Genomic DNA, 24,203 nt, shown 5'->3' on the forward strand with positions numbered 1-24,203 from the left:
TAAATGGATCACTTTTTCCCGATTGTGCAAGGAATACTGCCAAGAAACATTCACCACACGTAATTACACTGTCATAGGTCACACTAAATATATCTGGGGAAAAAACTCCCAATCACATCACTGACTGCTGTATCAAAAACACCACACCATGTGTGCCATCAGTCATGACCTGGTGGGGAACCACACTAATCCTCCACAAACAAAGCATCAGGTAGTGGCATCCCTTTGAAATCTGATACCAGACTAACCTCCTGCCTGTCTCCCTCCGTCTCTCTCCATCCCTCTTTGTCTCAAGTTTTTAGTTCCTGTTTATGTGAACCAGTGTAAGCAAACACATACAGACCAAGATGTTCCCACCTCTCATCCTCCCTTCCATCGTCCTCCACTATCCTCATCACTACCTCGGTACATCCCTTTGTTCTCACGCTTCCACTGCTATGGAACACAGATCTTCGAGAAGATGTAGGGAGTGTCTGTCATGTGCCACACTATCTCCTACTTTATCCTAAACAATGTGGTGGATACCAGGTAAACCCCCAGCTATGGATGTCTAGGAAATGTTCTCTCACTCGGTCAGTTTGATTGACTAATTAATTATATCAATACCCTTTGTGTTCAGCCAGTTTTTCTCTTGGATACTACTGGTGGATAGTAGGACTGCTATATTTGGTGGGATTTGATCCTGCAACTGTACAGTTTCCAAACCATACTCTTCCCCCTTCCGCATTTTTTTTCTGTTGATCCCTATTGGTGGATACTGGGACAGTTAGGTCATCTGGGAGCAAGTTCATTATGTTATAGTTTTAGCTCAATTGCATCCTATGGTCTTATACAATCTGTGGAGGGGTTGGATTGGTGTGTGTGCTCACAAAACTACTATCAGAAACATTAAATTTATCAGTCGGAAATTTTAGATTGCGATTGGGTTTTTAAGGCACTACATAATTCCTAAGTTGGCCCTCTCAGCTACACCAGGACAAAGAAGGAAGAGGAAGGGCCTACTGCGTGATAGGACAGTAACAACAACACATACCACTGCAAGACAGAGTTTTCTGCGATGTACTGAGAAACATGAAATATGACACACTTAAACCACGATCCAACCCATTGCAGTAGTTGTCATGGTTAGATGTAGGAGTTTGCTGAAACACTCAGACATCCCATTCGCTCATACCTCGATGTCCACACACAGCGTCTCAGGCCAGAGAGTCGTGCAGCCCTAGTTGCTGCCAAGTACATGCGTCTCAATGGTCTTGCCCTGGCACCTGCTGGACTCAGCCCACTGAAGAGGACTGCCTGGCCGGCCGCGGTCGCCGTGCGGTTCTGGCACTGCAGTCCGGAACCGCGAGGCTGCTACGGTCGCAGGTTCGAATCCTGCCTCGGGCATGGGTGTGTGTGATGTCCTTAGGTTAGTTAGGTTTAAGTAGTTCTAAATTCTATGGGACTTATGACCTAAGATGTTGAGTCCCATAGTGCTCAGAGCCATTTGAACTATTTTTGAAGGACTGCCTTTCTTTTTGAAGTATTTTACAAGACCTGGATCTTCTGAAACAGCACAGAATGATGAGCAAGAGAGATCCAACCCCTGTGAATTGAACTTTATTAATAAACAGTATATCCTTTACTATGTAATTAACATTGACTTCAATGTCATATCCCGAGATTTTGCCTCTCCAGCACATAGTCCTCAACCTGCCAATTTCCAGGTTGGGGAGAGGAGGGGGACTTGTCGGGGGATTTGAGGCGAAGCCTGAGAGTTTCCCAGAGGGAACAGTGTTAATTAATTGATCAATTTAAATAGGTACTCAGTTAATTTGATATCAAATGTACGCTTGTATAGGCGATTTGGGGGGTGGGGGTGGGGGAGAGGCTTGGAGGTTTCCAGAGGGATGCAGGAGGTGGAGGGGGAGGATGGATTATCCCAGGGGATCATAAATAAACCCTCAGGGATCACAGACCACTTAGTAGAACAATAGCTTAAGGGCTGATGGAAGGGGTAATAAGTCAATCAAGTTTGTCCCTGAATGTATGCGACTTGCGCTTACAAAGTGGCTTATAACGAAAGTTACCCCACTACTGACAATAACGCATATTAATTTTAGCGTTCTTATTTTACTCAAAAGTTTCCAAGAAATGTGCCGAAATTGAATGGCAAAGTGGAGCACGGTGTCATCGGGAGTGAACCGTGACGTAATGAACTGTTCTAAACGGGTTTCTTCAAGGGCAGCTCCAAGCCAGATGCCTTGTAGCGTCATTTGCGACATCAGTGGTGTCAAGAGGGAGCCGATTGGAGGGCAGGTTGGTGGTCTTCAAATGGCTCTGAGCACTATGGGACTTAACATCTGTGGTCATCAGTCTCCTAGAACTTAGAACTACTTAAACCTAACTAACCTAAGGACATCACACACATCCATGCCCGAGGCAGGATTCGAACCTGCGACTGCAGCAGTCGCGCGGTTCCGGACTGAGCACCTAGAACCGCTAGACCACCGCGGCCGGCAGTGGTGGTCTTCGTGTCCCCTGATGAAAACTGGTTCTGCCTCGGTGCCAGTGATGGCCATGCATTGGTTAGGAGGCCAGCTGTGGGCTTGCAGCCAACTTGTCTGCTTGCTAGACACACTGGACCTACACTTGGAGCTATGATCTGCGTTATAGTTTCGTATGACAACAGAAGCACTCTCATAGTTATTCCACACACCCTGACTCCAAAACTGTATGTCTGTATGGTGATTCGACCTGTTGTGCTGCCATTCATGAACAGCATACCCCTGTTGCTATCCAAGATGCTCTACAGAGTGTCTACATGTTACCTTGGACTGCTCGATCGAGCACGTATGGGACATCATTGGACGACAACTCCAGCGTCCTCCACAAACAGCATTAACCGGCCCCATATTGACTGTCGAAGTGCAACAGGCATTGAACTCCATCTCACAAACTGACATCCAGCCTTTACAACACAATGCATGCACGTTTGTATCCTTACATTCAACTTTCTGGTGATTACACCGTTTATTAATGTACCAGCGTTTCAGTTTGCAACAGCTTATCTCGCGCTTACATTAACCTATGAATTCTCGATGTTAATCGCATAAATGTGTTACCTAGGCAAATCTTTCCTCAAAATTTCATTACTCTACGTTTATTATTTTTTGGTGTTGTGATTTTTTTTCTGTCAGTGTATATCACTTTTGCAGTTTGATTTCATCCGCATCATTATCAATGGACTCATAAGTTTCTTTTCTGGTGATTATTTCTTGTTGTATTCAACAATTATCGATGGTCTGCTGTAAAACGGAAATAGCTGTGTTTTTGTTTTATTTCCAAAATTTAAATATAGCTCATCTGTGGAATACCAGTCATCTCACAAAAATGTTATAAACTCTTTTCTCTGTTGTTTCCTCTGTTGTTTAAACAAATGACAGATCATTTACACAGAGCATCAGCAGTAGCAGTTCGTGGTTACGTCAAGTTCCTCGAAGATTATAGAGCCTATAGACTCTATAAACTCTTTAAGAACAAAACCGTGTTGTCTCTCAGTTTTTATATCTGTTTGAATTGACCACGTCCATACCGCAACTACAATGTCCATCGGCACCTCCACTTGCATAATCACGACAAAGTCGTTTTCAAGCAAATACCGTCAATCTAAATAATGTTTAGTTGTGTTCGTTCTCGTCACTTTTATAATGTGTAATCACTTTAATAGTTGTAATAACATACTGATATAGCTAAAAGTTACTGTATACCCAACCGCACAAATAGGGTTGTGTCACTGAGACATGTTTTTGTCGTTCCTCAAGTTCTGAGCTGAACTGCATGCTGGTTACAAGGCACTGGAAAATAACTTCAATTAGATACGCCTTCGTAGTCTAGGTTTCTAACTTTTGCTTGCTAGACTGGAATAATATACGACGTAGTACATTTTGACGGCATACACACTAGACTGCCATTACCTTTTCCCTGAACAGTGAAATTGAATCATAGTCGATAAATAGTTCCAGCAGATCGCAGCAGTTAAAAAAAAAACAGTATCTTTTATGGGTTCCGAGCACCTATCAAGTAATATATCTTCTTTTGAGTAGCGACTGGCTCGAAGAAACTTGACGTTTGTGTCTCAATTTCCTGTACGCTTGCTGGAAAGGCATAAACAGAGTTGTTCTTGAACTTAATGTGTTTCAACTTGCCAAGTGCACTTCACTGATTGCCTTTACGTTCTAGTGTTGAGTTTTTGTTGTTAATAGAGTGTTATTAAAGAAAAAGAGAATACCAGCGACGTAGCCCATCCATCTTGAATAGCAGCGATGAAACCGCTGATTTCCATGTTATTTCATTTCATTTCATTTCATTACATCATGAGAAACTAAGGTCTCAGTCAGCATCCAGTTTTGTGACTAAGAACTGTACGCCATCACTTCCCTATTGATGTGCGAATACTGATTATGAATACTTCTTTCACCATGAAGATTTGAACTGGCTACCTCCATAACTATCCAAGAGCCTTTGAAAGGTTCTCTGCATCAAATTAAACAGACATTTGATACAATATGAGAGGATAAAACAGAATTACTTGCGCACTGTTCAGATACATTTGTAAAAATGAAGACAACCAGCTTTTTGTCTGTGGGGCATGCTTTGTATGAGGTTTTGCTACTTTTGGTTTGCAAAGCACGTATCACAATTTTACGAGTTCTTCGATTTTTTGAGTATAGCTAATCTTATAGCCACCAACCGGCCAACTGCCCGTGATGGTCTCACGTCAAAAGACTGCATATGATCGGTCGGCATAAGCCCTACGCAGTTCCCTCATCGTTTAAGGCGAACAGAGGAACTGCTAGCACGTTCCTCTTCTCTATTACGTTGCATGTGCGCTAGCGCTGCCGGTAGTGAGATGCATCAAAACAAAAAGTAAGATGACAGAGATACTGAAGTATCCTCATGACGACATAGACTGGAACAGGTCAGGCATAACTTCTGAAAGTCTGCATCAAAACTGAGAAGCTGTGTTTTGCTCCAGACCAGTTGTCTCATGGCGTGATAAAGTCACCCCAAAGGTTATGGAAATTGGCAGGCTGCCCCCGGCTGAAAACTTGTCAACGTAAGTAGATCACTGTGAGGTAATAAAAAGATGCTGTACTGAAATCTCGTGGACATGTCGTCTATGAAACAGCTAGAATGAAGAAAATTCCCTGGTGAGAACGTAGAAGAAAGCGCAGCCGGTATATTTCCAAATTGGGTTGGATAGTTCATCGAACACGTGTTTGAGGTAGATATTTAGTCTTAATTGTACCTTTTATTTGGAAACTGAACCAGTATCGTCTTTTTATGTAACGAAAGGCAGTTTAAATAATGTAAGACGTCGGAAACTGTGTCTTCTTGAAAACCATTTATTTTCTTTTCGACTAATAAGTAAAAATTAAAAATTTGTGTAGCTATCTTAAAGGATTTCTTTTGCATTAACGAATCACTGTCGTTTAGTTCTAAACCATTTTATTTTCCAAGTTACACTTCGAATATTCGGAGTTTCGTACACAATTTACTTAGAGTATTTTTGTACAAAACAGTGATCATTATATCATATGCGTATTGTATGCATCAGTTCTCTGATGAGAAGTCTTAAATGAAGGATACCTTTCCAGATCATATACATCAGTTATCACGTCTGTCGCTTGTTCACTGTCGGCGAGGAATCCAAATGTCAGAAAAGTAAATCCGGTGGAGTTTGGAAAGTTATGTCGGGCTTAACACTGCCCACCAAAGGATGAAAACATACTTTTTCTTGTATAGTATCTTTTTTTCTTGTCAAATGATTACAATTTTTCGTGATGCAACCTGATTACATAATTTTTCACGACGTCGACCATAGCTGTAATTATTCCTTTTAGTGCTGAAGCTGCAGCAGGGAATCTTTCCGCTATAATCTGTGAGCAACTTTTTTATCTCCCGATAACAAAGTCAAAAAATAAAATAAAATGTGTATGAAATCCTAAGGGACCAAACTACTGAGGTCATCAGTCCCTAGACTTACACACTACCTAAACTAACTTATGCTAACACACACACCCATGCCCGAGGGAGGACTTGAACCTCCGGCGGGAGGGACCGAGCAATCAGTGACATGACGCCTCTAACCGCGCGGCCACTCCGCGCGGCGATAAAAGTCAAGGGTAGTGATAATCGAAAGCGTAGAATTCACTGACGAAATGAAAAATGTTACACCACGAAGTATCATTCCGATATTTATGAAAATTTGTGGAGATCTTTATCGCATAACGGGTATTAAAAGCTTAAACTTTCATTGGATTCGAAACTGATATTCAGCGTCAACATCAGTAAGAGACGTAATCCCCGCGGCGCGAATTCTCTCTCGTATTCGTTGTGACAAGGAAGCGAACAGGCTCTGAACGTCGAGGAATTTCTTGCCACGGCTGAAACACAGCCACGCTGAGTCAGTTCCTGGAGATCGCTGGCTCGAGGCCAGTATGGAACGTCTTCCCATCGCGTCCCAGACGATACTCTATTGAAGACAAATCAGGGAATTGGGCAAATCGGTCAAGTATCCACGTATTCTTCAAGGCATTTGTGATGTGAACTGAAGTATGAGTCTTTCATTGCCCTCCTGGAATATATCATTCAGTACCCTTTTAATGAAGAAGATGGCAACAGAATTTAACATTGTTGCTACGTAGTGGTATTTCTCCAACAGTTACAATATCAGGCTACGCCATACCCAGTAGCTCCTAGCTCCCTACACTATGATTCCAGAAGCTGAGCACATATGGATCTTGAAAATCGCTGCTTCGTTTGACCTTTCAGATAGCCGCCTGTAGACACGTTGGCGTCTATCTCACGTTGATGACGAGACTCAACACTGAACACAGCGTGCCCCAGTTAACTCTGGAACAACACCGCGTAGGTATCTGTTGTCTGCGGTGTGGTGTCGGAGTCAAATCGGGATCTCCTCCCAGCTTTCAGTAATCTGTTCCCATCTGTTACTCTGTCTGTACCCTCTACCCGGATTTCAGCTCTCCTCATGTCTATTCACCAGAGCCATTAGAATAGTCCTAAAGTCTTCTCCTGGCGTAGTCCTTCTGGGACCACCAGTGCCTATTCTTTTTGCCACATTGTTGTCCTGTCCATTTCGTCACCAATTGTTCTCCAGACGCACTACAGCCAACTGCATGTGCAATCTGCCTATATGATGCTCCTAGACTGATGTGACAAAAGTCAGGGTATATATTCTAACGTCGTGTTGCTCGGCGTAGTGCAGTAATTCGACACTGCTGGACGTCCTCTGCATAAATATTGAGTCATGCTGCTTCTACAGCCGTCCGTAATTGCGGAAGTATTGCCCGTGCAGGATTTTGCGCATGAACTGACTTCTCATTATGTCCCATAAATGTTCGATGGGACTCACTTCGGGTGATCTGGGTGGCCAAATCATTCTATCGAATTATCCACAATGTTGTTCAAACCAATCGCAAACGATTGCGGCCCAGTAGCACGGTGCATTGTCATCCATAAACATTCCATCGTTTTGGGGGGGACATAAAGTCCATGACTAGATGCAAGTCGTCTATTCCAGTCAATGATCAGTTCAATTGGACCAGAGAATCCATTCAATTTCATGTAAACACAGCCCAAACTAATACAGAGTCGCCACCATATTGCACAGTGCCTTATTGACAACCTGGGTCCATGGCTTCGTAGGGTCTGCGCCACACTCGAACCCTGCCATCAGCTCTTACCAACGAAAAGGACTCATTAGACCAGGTAACGGTTTACCAGTCGTCTAGGATTCAACCGCTATGGTCACGAGCCCAGGAGAGCCGCTGCAGGCGGTGTCGTGCTGTCAGCAAAGGCACTCGCGTCGATCGTCTGCTGCCATAGCCCATTAGTGCCACATCTCGCCGCACTGTCCAAACGAATACGTCCCACATTGATTTCTGCAGTTATTTCACGTAGTGTTGCTTGTCTGTTAGCATTAACAACTCCACGCAAATGCCTGTGATTTGGTGTTCTCGGCACACTCTTGACACAGATCTCGTAATACTGAATTCCCTAACGATTTCCGAAATGGAATGTCCCACGCGCCAAACTCCAGTTACCATTCCGCGTTCAGAGTCTGTTAATTCCCGTCGTGCGACCATAATCAGACGAAAACCTTTTCTCGTGAATCACCTGAGTACAAACGACAGCTCCGCCAATGCGCTGCCCTTTCATACCTTGTGCACGTGCTACTACCGCCATCCGTATATGTGCGTATCGCTGTCCCATGACTTTTGTCGCCTCAGTGAAAGTCTCTCATGACATGCACGTTCTCTATGCATGTTGTGTTTGAACTCTTCACCTGAAAATTAACGGCGTATGTCCGCAATAACCATTACGTACTCACAGCATTCTTAATCTGTAGGAATGGCTTTTCTCTGTACTGAAAATAACCTCGCACAAAGGTGAAATTTTAATCGACAACTCTAAGAGGCATGGAAATACTGGATTATCAGTCTGGTAGCGTTCGGTCCCGGTGTTCATAATGTAACTCTTTCCATTCTCGTCAGTGCATATAACTTGTTGGTTGGAAACTGAAGTCTCGAGACAAGCTTGCACAAATAAAATTTTGCACCCCTCATTTAAGCAGAAATTAATGTAACTGGTGCGGTATAAATGGAGATGTAGAAATTTAGAGTCCTCTTTTCTATGAAATCCTTTACTGTAACAAAATACAAAACTAGCGGACAGCAACTTTAAATCACAGCACAAAACTGGGAAGATAAGGTGTCATCTCCGTTAGTCGGCCGTTACCCGGTATCCCTACAGTTCTGGTAAGCTATCAGCCGCCCATGAACGTCGAAGTCAAAGGTCCCGGGCACGACATCTCTGTTCACGGCCAAGTTTTATGAAACAGGAACACCAGTGTGGCAGTGGGGGGAAGGAGGGGCGAACAGAATCATGGGCCTGTCTTCAAAGCAGATTATGCACCAGAAAACACACGCGACGCCAAGATATATGTGCACAAGAGCGAAAGTGACTGTTGCTATGCACGAGTAACTACAGATAGCGAGGGTTCTCATGAGAGGGAAAGTTACTTATACGTTTGTCACAGAAAGTTACTGTTGCTATGTAAGGATAACTACAGATAGTGAGGATTCTCTGACCATCAGTTCATACTGACATCCCCATATGCTTCCTTGTTCAAGATTCCGCATTGCAGCAACCAAGCAACTAAGTAATCTACAGCTGTTTCTGTAATACCTTGCGATCGGACATTCCGCCGCTCTTGCGCTACAAGCGATTGGTGCGAGCAAGGTATTTGTAGCGAAATAGTCATAAAAACAACGCTGAACATAATCCTGCTTATTTGTATTCGCTCCCTGCAGTATGGTGAGTTTAATTGTTTGATACCTTCTTTTGTAAATCCTCAAACTAATCCAAATAACTAACGGTAGATGGACTCTGAACTTTGATGCCCAGCACGTGTACTACAGTACCCTTCACTCTGTAGACAGATACACGTTAACCCGAGAAAATGTAAGTCTCACGGACAAGCTTTTTGTCAGAAAGCAAATTAAAGCAGACAATGTAATCTGTACTGTTGCGACGCGCCCCCACAGCAAGCAATGTCCTCCAATAGAATCATTCCATTGGTCGCACCGTCTGTGTATGTCTATCTTCAGAATGACCTCCGGGTGAGACTAGCTGAATATTTGATCATCATCATCATCAGTCAATTCAATCATTAAATGATGTGGCCTCTTCGAGTCGTGGATTCAGGTAGGCTTTCAGCAGTCTTCTCCAAGTGGGACGGTCTTGGGCAGTTCTCTGCCAGGTGTTACCAGCGATCTTCTTGATGTCTTTGTCCCATCTGTCTGGTGGTCTTCCTCTAGGCCTCCGGTGCTCTGTCGGACTCCACTCCAGTACTAGCTTCGTCCATCTGTTGTCTTTTCTTCTTGCGACGTGGCCAGCCCACTGCCATTTCAAGGGACCTACTGTCTCTAAGATGTCATTAACCTTCGTCACAGACCGGATGTCATCTGCCCTTTTCCCGTCCTTTCTTGTATAGCCCAGCATTGATCTCTCCATGGCTCTCTGTGCTGTCCTAAGTTTCCCTTTTGTAAATGAGTTCAGTGTCCATGTCTCGCAGCCATACGTCATCACAGGAAGAATGCATTGATCAAATACTGCTTTCTTCAAATTTACTGGCATTTTTGATCTGAATACTTTTGAATTCTTCCCAAATGCTTGCCAGCCAAGCTTGATGCGTCGATAGATTTCTGGCCTTATGTCTCCCTTGATATTTATAATCTGGCCAAGCTAGACATATTCACTGACCTCTTCTAGTAGACTGTCCTTGACCTTCACATCTCCAGCTGGGACCCATTTGTTGGACATTACTTTTGTTTTGGAAAGGTTCATGTTCAAGCCAACCAGCTGACATTCCGATGCAAGATCTGTAACTAAGTTTTGGAGCTGTGCGAAGTCTTTGGCCAGTAAGGCAATATCATCAGCAAATCTCAAGTTGGTAAGCCTTCTTCCATTAACTCTAATTCCCTTACCTTTCCACCTCAACTTTGACATAACCATTTCCAATACAGCGGAGAACAGTTTTGGGGAGATGGGATCGCCTTGCTTGACACCCCTCATGATGCGGAATTCTTGAGTTGATTCGCCGATGTTAACATAAGCTGAAGAATTCTCGTAGATTTTCCTGAGCATACACTGAAGAGCTCAGGAAGATCTACGAGAATTCTTGAGCTTATGTTAACATCGGCGAATCAACTCAAGAATTCCGCATCATGAGGGGTGTCAAGCAAGGCGATCCCATCTCCCCAAATATTTGATATTGTATTATATATATGTTGGCCAGCTGGCGGTGGTGTTAGAACAATGACCTTGCCTTCCCTGTGAGAGGCGGAAGCCATGCAGTGTTTCTCCACACCGTTTAGAGCTCAACAAAAAGAAACGAACTTGTTAACTGCTAAAACTGTTGGCAATTGGCAGTAGGCTCCATCACTTACTTGCAAGCGTAGGGGTTTGATTTCAGAATGTGACCGTGCCTGGGATAAGTGCACAGTAGAAAGGAAGGGAACACAATGGTAGACGGTTCAGCAAACTGGAAAAATAAGTAGTCAGACATATGGAAAATATCGCGCTTGTATACATTCAATGAAAAACGAGATTGAACCAGAAAGCGAAAGACTGACAAAAGTGCCGGTCACTGTTTGAAACGGGTACTGTTTCATAAGGATTCATTGAAGTAATTTAATAGTAAATGTTAATCAAAACAGAAAAATAGGCTCTGTCTATTGCTAACAAGGTAGTTAGCAAAACATACTCTATCCCTGACATAAAAGTTCTCAGGGATGGTGTGTTGACAAGTGGTTGGAGGGAGTTCTTTTCCTGGCCCCGAGGGAGATGGCGCAGTGGATAGAACACTGGATTCGCATTCGGAAGTCGACGGTTCAAATCCCAATCCAGCCATCAACATTTACGTTCCCTGTGATTCCCTGAATCGTTCCAGGGTAATTCCGGGACCTTCCTCTGAAAAGGGCATGGCAGATTTCCTGCCGTAATCCGAGCTTCTGCTCCGTCTATGATGACCTCGCTGTCTACAGGACGTTAAACTCTAATCTTCCTTCCTTCCTGACGTACCTGGCTTGACTGTGAAGTCTGGAGTGTAGCATGTCGCGTTGTAGCATCTCCGTCGGTACTGAATTACTAATGAAATCCCGACGACGTTGGTAAAATGAATGTTCCGTAAACCATGGCTTAATGGAGAGAGGGGTGGTAATTTTCTCTGCTAGCCAACATTTGATAAACATGCACATCAGTATGTACTGGAAAAAAAGCGAAATAGACGCCCTGGGCTAACGGCTCTTCTTCCAACGGTCCCTCTCCTTTGTTCTAAACAGGACTCATGACCACAAAGATTTAATACGAACGAAGTTCAGACACTGAGTGAGGACCATATGCTCTCACAGTTTTGTTATTTCGTTTCCACTCTGGATGAACCTTTGGATGCCTCATCAAAGTATCCGCGTTGATACGAGCAATGATAGCCTCTCAATTACCACCATCTTCTGTATTTTAATTAACGAACCTTTGGGTACAGTGACTCCCGTACCTAGAGATGTTAGTTCTCCTCACTGAAACCAAAGAAGTTAAACATGACAAATTCGGTTCTAAAGTTTCATCATCATCTTCCTTTCAAGTATTAGGCTGTTGCCTGTTCCGAATTCACAAAACAAAATCATTCCCATCGTTTTCGAGGTCTTTCAATATCTCTTTTCACTCGGCCTGTAACTCAGGATTACGAAATTCTGTGACCTGGCATTCTTATGCAGTGTTGTCTCCCATCTTCACGATACTTTTGAATTTCTTCATTCATGTTGAAAATATTTAATCCCGTTCTAATATCGTCATTTCTAACTTCTCTCTTATTGTGCAGCCCTCCGTCTTCCTTAGGAATCTCACATCTGATGGCAGATTTTTTTTTTTGTGGTAATATAGCTTTTGCTGGGAACAAGACTAATTGTGCCCCGCAACTTAGGGTAGGGGGGGTGAGGTGAAGCCAACTTCCGTAAGAGAGACAACGCCGACAGAAAATCAGGCAGGTCGCGATACCTAGAGGTGCTACCACCATCAAGCGACTCATCTTGCGCAGCGCACGTAACGCAGCAAGGGGATTGTAAAATTACTGGCGCCGACCGCTGTGGCAGAGCGGCTATAGGCGCTTCAGTCCGGAACCACGCTGCTGCTACGGTCGCATATTCGAATCCTGCCTCGGGCATGGGATGTGTGTGGTGTCCTTAGGTTAGTTAGGCTTAAGTAGTTCTAAGTCTAGGGGACTGATGTCCTCAGATGTTAGCCGGCCGGTGTGGCCGTGCGGTTCTAGGCGCTTCAGTCTGGAACCGCGTGACCGCTACGGTCGCAGGTTCGAATCCTGCCTTGGGCATGGATGTGTGTGATGTCCTTAGGTTAGTTAGGTTTAAGTAGTTCTAAGTTCTAGGGGACTGATGACCACATATGTTAAGTCCCATAGTGCTCAGGGCCATTTGAACCATTCCTAAGATGTTAAGTCCCATAGTAGCTAGAGCCATTTGAACCATTTTGAAAAACTACTGGCAAAGTCACAAACTGCGTCCTAAAGTTTCATTGGCTCTAACTGACTCAGCATAACAAAATTTAAATTCCGCACTGTCCAGTCACATTAAAAGCCGGAATAAACACCTTTTCCAGCGCGGACCGCTGCCAGACGTTCAGGAAGAGAGTCGGTGAGGTTCTGGGAGGTACCAAAAGGAATGTGGAGTCGTTCGGACTCCAGTGGCGTGGCCACCTGCGCTAGGATTCTAGGTTGAGGATCCATGACACGAACAGCCCGATTCACGTGGTATCGTAGACTCTCGACTGGATTTAAATCCAGAGAGTTGGTGCCCAATGGAGCACGGTAAACTCATCCCGGTGCTCTCCGAACCACGCACGACCATTGTTCCTTCAGAATGACGAGATCACCCAAACAATGCCACAAAAACATTTCCCAGACTATAATCCTTCCGACGATTGGTGCAGAGTATTTACTTTTCACTTTTCACGCCGTTCGTGCCAGTCAGTGGATGTCTAGTTGCGGTACTGGTGTGCAAATTCCAGCCTTCGCGACGATGAACAGCAGTCAGCATGGCTGCGCGAAGAAGGAGCCTGCTGTGGATCCCTTACGCAGCAACGTTGGCTGAACGGTCTTTTGAGACACTCTGTTGGTAGCCCCTCGGTTCATCTGGGTGGTCAGCTACTCAACAGTTTCGCCCGCACACATTACCGCACGCGTCATTCACCCCTGTCCGCTATGACCCACGGTATACCAGGGTTGCCTGACGCCGGTTTTGGATAGCACCAGTTTGCTATGCACGGTATACTTTAACCACGGCGGCATGCGAACGGGTTATAAACTTAGCCGTTTCGGAAACGCTTCCTTCCCCATAAGTCAATTATCGTGCTCTTTCGGACGCCGTTCCCGCACTACGGCAACGACCTCATAGTTTTTCGCATCCCCCCCCCCCCCTCCCGACACACTTCACACAGGCGGTGATCACATTCATGTGACTGGACCGTACATGAGTACCTTCCTTTAACGTTTATTAATGAAATAATGCTATTACTTAAGGTGACACCCTCGATAATTGAAATGATAATTACATCAAGACCCTAAGCTTTCGATAGGCGTTGATATACATCAACGGGGACAGTTGAAAATGTGTGTCCCGACCGGAACTCGAACTCGGGAACTCCTGCTTACATGGCAGACGCTCTATCCATCTGAGCCACCGAGGGCACAGAGGATCGTACGACTGCAGGGATTTATACCTTGCACGTTCCCCGTGAGACCCACATTCCCAACTTAATGTCCACACACTGCATTCGTAGTGCTCCTGCCCACTACACTCATTACTCGCGGACATGTCCGAAAGAACAGATACCATCTTCATATAGTTAAGGCTAACCGGCTATTGACCTTCTTCTTCTGTGCGGATGCACACGCATTGCCCGAACTCTTACGAGACTTGGTAAGATTGTCTGCCGCGAGTAATGAGTTTAGTGGGGAGAGGCACTACGAATGTGGTGTGTGGACATTAAGTTGGGAATGTGGTCTCACGGGGAGCGTGCAAGGGATAAATCCCTGCAGTCGCACTATCCTCTGTGTCCTCGGCGGCTCAGATGGATACAGGGTCTGCCATCTAAGCATGAGATGCCGGGTTCGAATTCCGGTCGGGGTACACATTTTCAACTGTCCCCGTTGGTGTATATCAACGCCTGTCGACAGCTTAGGGTCTTCATTTAATTATCATTTCATTCTAGAGAGCTGCATGGTCACCGATGGTATCTGTTGTTTGGGACATGTCCGAAAGAACAGATACCATCTTCGTTTTCAATATTTGAGGTTCTTTCCAGATTTTCAGCTTCAGTGATCACTGTACAACGCTACGCGCTTATTTGTTTGAATCCAACACTGCTTGACAGTTGCTATGGAGCATGCATCTGTGCCGTGTTACATCGAATTGTAATAAAGCACTGATGAAAGCCACTGATAAGCTGTCTGTCTCAACAGTATATGGAACAGCGCTGCTGTATCTCACATATCAGGGAAAGTTAATGTAGTCAATCTACAGGGTGCTACCCCAGCAGACTTGTCGAAAGCGGAAGCAGTCAGTCCTAAGAAACTTCGTAACCGATTAAAACTGTGTGTGCTGGACCGGGGGTCGATTCCGACTTCTTTCCTTTCTCGGATAATATAAGTACTGGCTTATATTATGTTGCGAACTCAACAGTAGCTTTCCTGTGTACCTCGATAAACTTGCAACCCGGAGACAAAAGATGTCGAGGGGAACGGCTTAACCACAGCTTACAACTCGTTTCTTATATTAGTTCGCTTAGTAGGGGAGTGGCATCGAAGAATTGTATTAGAACAGCTACAAAGCTTGCCTGGTAACTCGGTGGGTAAGAATATTACCCACGAAAAACGAGGACCTGGATTCAGACCCGGTCCAGCGCACATGTACGACCTTCCGGTTCCATACCAGCGTATTCTCCACGACAGTCAGCTGTAGTGCAGTTACGCTGCGTCTGATGACTTCAGGTAATATCAGAGCCATCGTAGTCATAATCGGTTTGACAAGTGTCAGCGTCTAGCCATCTTCCTGAGTGCGATGGGGATGACAAAAGATGTTCCTTCACGAGTGAAGAAAGCTGCTGTTAATGAGACGAATGGCACTGCGGGTGAATCGATTAGATCGTGAAAGATATGAGGCTGGCAGAGAAGATCAGCTGGCTATAAATAAAGATTTATACGATCGAGAATGGACTGTAGTGGACTGTAGTGTGTAGTATGTAGTGGACTGTAGTTGACTGCGGAAAACGTCATTGCATATTTTAGCATAAGTTTTGGTCACAGCCAAAGAGTGCTGTAGCGACACTGATAACATGCTGAACTTTGCCCTGATGTGTGTCGTTACTGCGTTTTCGTGAATGAAAAATTCTAATCCCACTAAGAACACATTTTCCTGAACCACTCGACAGTGTGGACACGCCACGTATGTAGTGCCCTGCATACTGAATTATGCGCAGCTGATACGACAAGTTGCGACACGAATTGTGCACAGGAGCTTCGAATTCATCTGGACCTGAAAATCACATACCTAAGAAATTTCCAAACAGCCTATTGCCAAGTGTTCCAAAAAATACACTTTGCACATTCTATCCATCTGGGTATAAAAACTGCGTTACAGGATCAGATCATTGTTAATACTTTTTAGGCGAATATGTAAAGTACAGATATGATCATTACTTAGCAGCTTTGAGTAGTATAGTTACTAGACAATCTACAGTCGGATAACGTGACTTAAAACCGCCTAAGCCGGCATATTTTTCTCGTGTCCGCCTAGAAACTGTTGAAGCTGCCATGTGCTAGGGGCGCCATGGGACCGACCTAACCGGAAAAGATCACAAGGCGCTGTTACTACGACTAAGATTGAATGTCAACCAAGAGGCACAACCACATTTCAGTTACCTGCAGCTCTGTATTGATTGCGATTTCTTTCACACGGCGCTTCGTGCGTGTTTCAAGAAGTTGATCGGTACAAATCTACGGCACTATTTACTTTTCTGCTGATCGCATCCCGACATCACTTGATCATCTGTATCATGGTGTCTACGAAAACCAGGAGGTAGGAGATGCCTGCGTCCAGATTGATGACATATTTATTGAAGGGGTTGCCTAATGAACAAATAGAGTGTACGGAATACCAGACTAGCTTTGTACTTGGACTGAACAGTTCCTAGCAAATAACACACAGCTTGTCATTCTTACCTGAGAGATATCTTTAACCGTAAAAGTAACATCAAGAGTAACGTGGAGATTTGAGAAAATGCAGTAAGACCTGCACAGGACCGGCGCTTGAAGCAAGAATTGGCAGATGACCCTCAATACACACAAATGTAACAACTGGGCATAAATAGGTGGAACACCCATTATTTTATGATTTCACATTTGTTGAACAGTCACTAAAAACTGTGACATTTCTTAAGTACCTGGAAGTGATTTAAAGTAGAACGATCACATAGCACTAATCGATGAAAGGACAGTGCCAAGCTGAGATTTGGAGGATTCCTCAGGAAGTGTAGTCCATCCATGGAGGAGGTAGCATACAAAACCTTCGTTCGACCGAGACTTGAGCCTTGCCTCTTAGTATGGGACCATTACCAGATAGAGAAAATAGACAAGATCGCGTTTCGTCAGAGGTTCGCTTAATAAGTGCGAAAGTGTCACAGCGATATTCATCCAACTCCAGCGACAAATACTGTAAGAAAGACTTTGTGCATCATAATATGGCTTACTGTTAAAATCCGCAGAGTGTATGTTCCTAGAAGAGTCATACTACCATATATTGCTCCACCGTACGTACATCTCGTGAAAAGGCCATGAAGATAAAAAGGACGAGGATTACCGTCATTTGTGACTGTATCAAGATAGACAGACGGGTGGGGAGCGAAGTGACACTGGTACAGAAACCACAGACCATAAAGTAACTTGCGGAGTGTAGATATAGATGCCTATGCCTGTGTCGAAATAAATCTCTCCCTGCAGCTAACACAAAATAGGCGAAGAAGCAATTGTAACTACAGTCGCTATATCCATTGAGGACATGGAACTGCAACTGATTTAAATCAGCAATTTCTTTAAGTACGATATTTAACCAGTCGCTTTTTTAAAATTATTGTTTTTGTATCCCGCCTGGAAGGCGGCGCATAGGTTTGCTCCTGTAAACTGAATGGGTAGGGCGAGTGTAGGAAGTGAGTAGGAGCAGGTGTGGTAAGATTCTCTCGGTACTGCAGTGTGAACTAAAATCACCTTTACTTAACTTTGCGTACAGATGAGCACATAGGTGCGAAGCCGTACATCAAGTAACTAACAAGGGAACCTCCCCATCGCACCCCCCTCAGATTTAGTTATAAGTTGGCACAATGGATAGGCCTTGAAAAACTGAACACAGATCAATCGAGAAAACAGGAAGAAGTTGTGTGGAACTATGAAAAAAATAAGCAAAATATACAAACTGAGTAGTCTATGCGCAAGATAGGCAACATCAAGGAAAGAATGAGCTCAGGAACGCCTTGGTCCCGTGGTTAGCGTGAGCAGCTGCGGAACGTAAGGTCCATGGTTCAAGTCTTCCCTCGAATGAAAAGTTTAACTTTTTATTTTCAGACAATTATCGCACATAATGTACTTCGCTCTCCAAAATTCCAGGACATGTTCAGATTTGCTTGGACATATGCAGGATTTGACGGTCTACACACGGACAAATTTGAAAACGTTAAAAACATATGTTTTGACAGAGCACAGGGAAGAGTATGCGACTGTGAAACTGTTGTATTCATTTGTTGCAGTTTATGTGACAAACTCTTATGTTTTCATCACTTTTTTGGGAGTGATTATCACATCCACAAGAAAACCTAAATCGGGCAAGGTAGAAGAATCTTTTTACCCATTCGCTAAGTGTACAAGTTACGTGGGTGGACAACACATTCCTGTCATGTGACGCACATGCCATCACCAGTGTCGTATAGAATATATCAGGCGTGATTTCCTGTGGAGGAATCGGTTGACCTATGACCTTGCGATCAAATGTTTTCGGTTCCCATTGGAGAGGCACGTCCTTTCGTCTACTAATCGCACGGTTTTTCGGTGCGGTCGCAAAACACAGACACTAAACTTATTACAGTGAACAGAGACGTCAATGAACGAACGGACAGATCGTAACTTGGCGAAAATAATGAAAGTAAACTTTTCACTCGAGGGAAGACTTGAACCAAGGACCTCTCCTTCCGCAGCTTCTCACGCTAACCACGGGACCACGGCGCTCCTGAGCTTACTCTTTCCTTGATGTTGCCTATCTTGCGCATGGAATATTCAGTTTGTATATTTTGCTTATTTTTTTCATAGTTCCACACAACTTCTTCCTGTTTTCTCGATTGATCTGTGTTCAGTTTTTCAAGGCCTACCCACTGTGCCAACTTATAACTAAATCTGAGGGGGTTGCGATGGGGAGGTTCCCTTGTAAGTTACAAGTAGTGGTTCGCCCACTGTGAAATACAAACAATGTTGCTAGGTTGTCTCCTCGGAATCAAATGGGCTGAATCTGGAGCTGAGCTCGTAGATCTCCACAGCGCCGGCTACAGGGCGCTGTCGTCGGTGTCGCTGTCGTAGTGCCAACCAAGAACTTGCACCTACGCCGTAGCATCGTAGCTATCGATACCACAATTGTATGATTTATTTTCTGTAGAATTAATTAATTTTAAAGCCACTGTACGCTCATCATCAGGTGGGGGTGTTTAGCAAGATTATTTGGTGGGCCATGTGCAGCTAGACTCTGACGTCGCGTTGCTAGCGGAATTTAGTTACTGGTAACGAAAAATTACGAAACGAAGAGATTGCTATGTCTTGGATAATTACAGTGCGCTGCCTCATGGTATCCATAGCACAGCCGTTCTGATAACGTATATTTTATTGGTTATATACACGCGAAGTATGTGTGTGTAACCTGCAAAATGTACGTCATCAGAACGGCTGTGCTAAGGGTACCACGAGACACCGCACTGTAAGTATCCAAGACACAGCAATCTTTTCGTTTCGTAATTTTTTCGTTACCAGTAACTAAATTTCAGTTATTTCTGCCAGCATCACAACCACAGCATTGAGGTGCACATAATATTCCGGTAACATTTTGATCTAACGATGAGCCTACAGTGGCTTGAAAATTAAATAATGCTACAGAAAGTAAATCATATACATTTTTTTTAAAGTGACTGGTTGTATTTACACCCAAATAAATCGCGAATTAGAATGTATTTAATTTGATTCGTGATCTCCAGTAGAGTTGTCCCTCTGTCCCAACTCCATCAGTACTTTCCATTGCAGATGTTGTGCTAGTTTCTGGGATCACTGAGAGACGTTACTACTTAATCCACCGCGTATCTTGGGAATATTAAACCAACTTAGAATTAAATTCCTTACTGAATTCTTAACTGTAATCTTAATTCGGGTATTCTTAAATACTTTTCTCGCCCGCAGTCAGAGGATCCACAATACTCTTCGAAACATAAGACCATGAACTTGTCTGCAACATCCGCTTGTTGAAACCAGTATAAAAATGGTAGAACATTGGAGCGCCTCATCTGTTTAACATCTGCAGCTGAACTCTCTCTGAGTACATACAAGGCCTGCATGGCGACCGCTACAGGTTCACTGCAGAAATACCGCACTTTTGTTTAAGAAATTGTAAGTTGCAACTCTCGAAATATCAAAGACGGAAAAGCATGAATGTGGTACGCACTCGAAACCCGCGACTCTAAAAACGATATGGAGGATGGAGGGGGCGGTGGAGAGAGGAGGTGGGGGTTCAGAGTTAGGAGCTATCGTGTTGAAAAAGAGGCAACGTTTCAGACGGAGAGGTTGTGCTGCCATGACAAGCTATGACAACGAGTAATGCGACTCCACATGAAAGATTAAAATTGTCTACTGAATCTGAACTCGAAACTTATCCTTCCCTAGCATCCAGTACTGTACCAGGTGAGCCATCCGAGTAAATCACATTGCCCAACACATAGCCACAACTTAAATGCATCTTTCCTTCATTTCACGACTCATGAAACCTATTCTGAAAAGGCAAATATCTGGGTTCGGTTCAAGAGTCCAATGAAATTTAATATGTTAAATGTTTCAAAACACATTTTTAAGTTTGTTTTATCCCAGCTGCTTTAGCGGCAACTGCCCAAGTTGGGGTTTTGTATTTTTACAGCTCTCTCATCCACAGTGAAAATGTTGTTTTATGTTGCTGTTGCAAAGTAACGGAGTTAACACAAACTTGTTATGCAATTATAAATTGCTGTTGTGATCGATAGTGCGAATGTTTTGTAAGTTAGTTTCAAGTCTTTTGGTTATTTTACACAAAGAGCTACGAGTCCCAAAAAAATTACTTAGTAAAAATATTAGTATTAAATAAGCCCACTTGATTTGTAGCTTTTGTCGCTCCAGTGAAGTAATCGACTTTGTTAGGCCACTTCAGGTTTCCAATTCTTCTTCTTTCTCTTCTTCAGTAATTCTGCATTTCATTCTCAGTGCCTTTTGACTATGTTCAACTGTGTGAACGACTGAGGAACATCCCTCTAGTGATGCTGATACACAGAGGCGATAAAGAAGCCGAAATTAAAATCATGCAGCCTAACATGTTAGAATATTTTATTTGGAATATTAGCACTGTTAAATCTAAGAAAATTAAACCTCACGAAAGTAACTGATATAAAATTATTAAAATATTTCCTGACTTGTTTCGTTGCAGCTGGTGCGAATATCATAATCACGAACACATACCAGGCGAGTGTCGACGGGTTCATGAAGTATTTGGGTCTCAGCGAGAATGAGAGCATCGAACTCATCGAGAAGGCGGTGAAGTTAGCCAAGAAAGCGGTGGACACCTTCATGAGCGAGCAAAACGGTTTGGCTGGTAAGGAAAATAATGCTGTTATTATTATGCTTTTGTGCTCGTATTGTTACAGGTTTCTGTTTATTAATTAGACTGAGAATGGTAAATAATGGTAAAACAATGTTATTGATATCACTTGATGAAAAACTACTGGTATCTTTAGAACGATATGCATTAGAAGTACATGGCTATTTTACCTGAAGACTCTTAATGTATTGTCTACTGGGAAAAGAGAAATGTCGCTATGGGTGCAAAGCGAAAATTTCTGTCTGGTACTGAGTTGGCGTTGCATAAATGAAATTTTGTTTTTGTTGTACTGACACGTGTTAGGCCTACACAAAATCGTAAGTCAAGTGTCACTTTCATCTGCAGAAAATGTTGTTTACAAAATTTTTTAAAGAGGTCATTTTATGTTATTTGTCCAAATTAGTAAATGTGGAATCATTTGTCTTTGATTGTAACCTAGATCACGTGTTTATAAAATTATATGACCGGTTTTGTTTATTTTAGCAATCATCTTCAAAACGTAAAATACAATTGCAGACTATAAGATGATTGCTATCACAATCGAAACCTGTCATAACATTTTATAAATTCGCGATATAGACACATAAAGATTATATTGAAAATTGAAATCACTTTTCAACATTCGCGACCGTGTCGAACGTTATAAAATTTGTTTGTGAGCTTCTGCAAACAAAAATTAAGTAAAAGTTGGCGAAGGTTTGTAAGGAGTCAATTAATACATGGATGAAATCAAACGTAACAGTACTTTCCTGATCGACGTGAAGATCGTTTCAGTACTAAAAACACAGTTTAAAACAATGAGAAAGTCCACAATGCGGTGTTTGACAACCTATGATCAAAATAACATGAAATAACTGGCGACGTAGACAGGCCAGAAGAAGCACGTAACTTTTACGAGAATAATTAACGAACAGAAAACTTTATGAAAGAACCAAGATGGGTTCCATATTTGTGTAATGCTATCCAAAAGCAAATGCGGAAACGTATTTGTCATCAAGCTTTGGTGCAATAAAGGAATTAACAAAATATGTCTGCTTGTTTGTTAGCACGTGGATGAGACGCGGTCATACCACTATTAAGGACAGCGTTCTTACTGATTAGCTTGCAAAAGATAGAAGAATAACGAACACTTCCTACGTAAACTTTCTACTTGAAATTGGTGAAATAAGATCTGGATGAAAAAATGCTTGAATTACTTAAGGAAACCAGTAAGAAAAGCAATAAGCTTTGAGAAAGACAATAAGCCTCCCTCCTCAGTAAGATACTATGATAACGGGAAAACTGAACGACTTGAAGTATTAACTGTTGAAACAAACATCCTGTTTACCAGATGTGGCACCACATGGTTGTAACCTATTTCCATATCTACAGAAATTTGTGCAATAAGACATTGCTTCGTATTTGAGCAACAATCCTCCTAAAATATCTTCACGAGTTTCAACAACAGATATCTTTCAATGAAAGTCGTGAAAATCTTTTTAGGTTGCTTATAATGTTATCATCATTCATCCCCATTACGGTCGGAGGAAGGCAGTGGCAAACCACCTCCGCTAGGACCTTGCCTAGTCGGCGGTGTGGGTCTCCTGCTCGTCCCCTACGCTCCTCGGAGTTTGGTACCTCATCACCATCATCATCATCATCGTAGATAATATAAGAGACTGATGGTGCTGTACTCACATTTTCTGGTGCCGTGTTTCTCTTGTATTACTGTAGTCAAGAAATTTATGTCCGTTCCCCAGCGCGATATTCTACTTCATAGTCTCATATAAATTTCCGTGTACCTTCTGCCATCAGGCGGTTCAGTATTTCGGTAGGGATTGTATCTGTTCCTATCTGTTTTCCATCCTTTATTGCATTTAATGCAGTCGTTATTACTCTTATTCACATAATCTAAAGTTTCTAGTTCTAGCATTCTAGATTGGTGTTATGTATAGTACAGTTTTTGCAAGTACTTTTCCCTTCTTTGTCGAATTACCTCACAATTTTTGAACATTTATATTTCATATTTCCTAAGAATTTCTACAGTAAGATTTCAAATATATAACTATCCAATCTTGTATTTCTTACTCTTTCGAACAGAATATCCTACGTTCCCATACTTTCAAGTTCCTCAACCTTCTTACAGTCTCCTTTAAAGGATCTTTTATAGGCTTGCTGATCTTGTCTTTCCATTTCATTATTTAGCCTTCTACGCATTCACCTTGTTTATTCGTTATTCTTGCCTTTGAATTTTCTAGTGTTTTCTATTTTACAAATCATTTCTGTATGTAGTAAATTTCATTTCTCTGCCGTTTTGTTTTAGTGGTCATTCTAGAGAAGGGCTGCATTGTGTATTTCTTACGGTGTTCAGTCTTAATGCAAAAGGTGTAACTAAAATAAACACATTGCCCAATTATCTATATATCGGAAACTGGCGTCGTAGCATTTGCTGTGTGAAAATGATTAATAACGAAAATAACTACAGTAACGTATCACTGGTAAATAATCTATTCATTATAAATATTTTATATTCAAGAACTCAGATGGAAAACCAGTCCCAAGCAAAGAAGAGGAAGCTGAAATGAGGAAAGAGTATGTAGAAGGTCCATACAAGGGAGATGAACTTGAAGTTAATGTTACAGAAGTGGAGGAGGACGTAGATGAAGATGA

At 42.9% G+C, this 24,203-nt stretch overlaps 1 protein-coding gene across 1 annotated transcript in view; it reads left to right on the plus strand.

Moving 5' to 3' along the window:
* Nucleotides 1-24,203, plus strand: part of LOC124777380 (homocysteine S-methyltransferase YbgG-like) — an 81,673-nt gene that overhangs the window by 26,994 nt on the left and 30,476 nt on the right. The window contains exon 3 of the mRNA XM_047252768.1: nt 21,384-21,548. Coding sequence (XP_047108724.1) covers nt 21,384-21,548 — 165 coding nt within the window. The remainder of the gene's footprint in view (nt 1-21,383; nt 21,549-24,203) is intronic.

The sequence above is a fragment of the Schistocerca piceifrons genome, chromosome 2 (assembly GCF_021461385.2).
Source record: "Schistocerca piceifrons isolate TAMUIC-IGC-003096 chromosome 2, iqSchPice1.1, whole genome shotgun sequence".
Classification (NCBI taxonomy): domain Eukaryota; kingdom Metazoa; phylum Arthropoda; class Insecta; order Orthoptera; family Acrididae; genus Schistocerca; species Schistocerca piceifrons.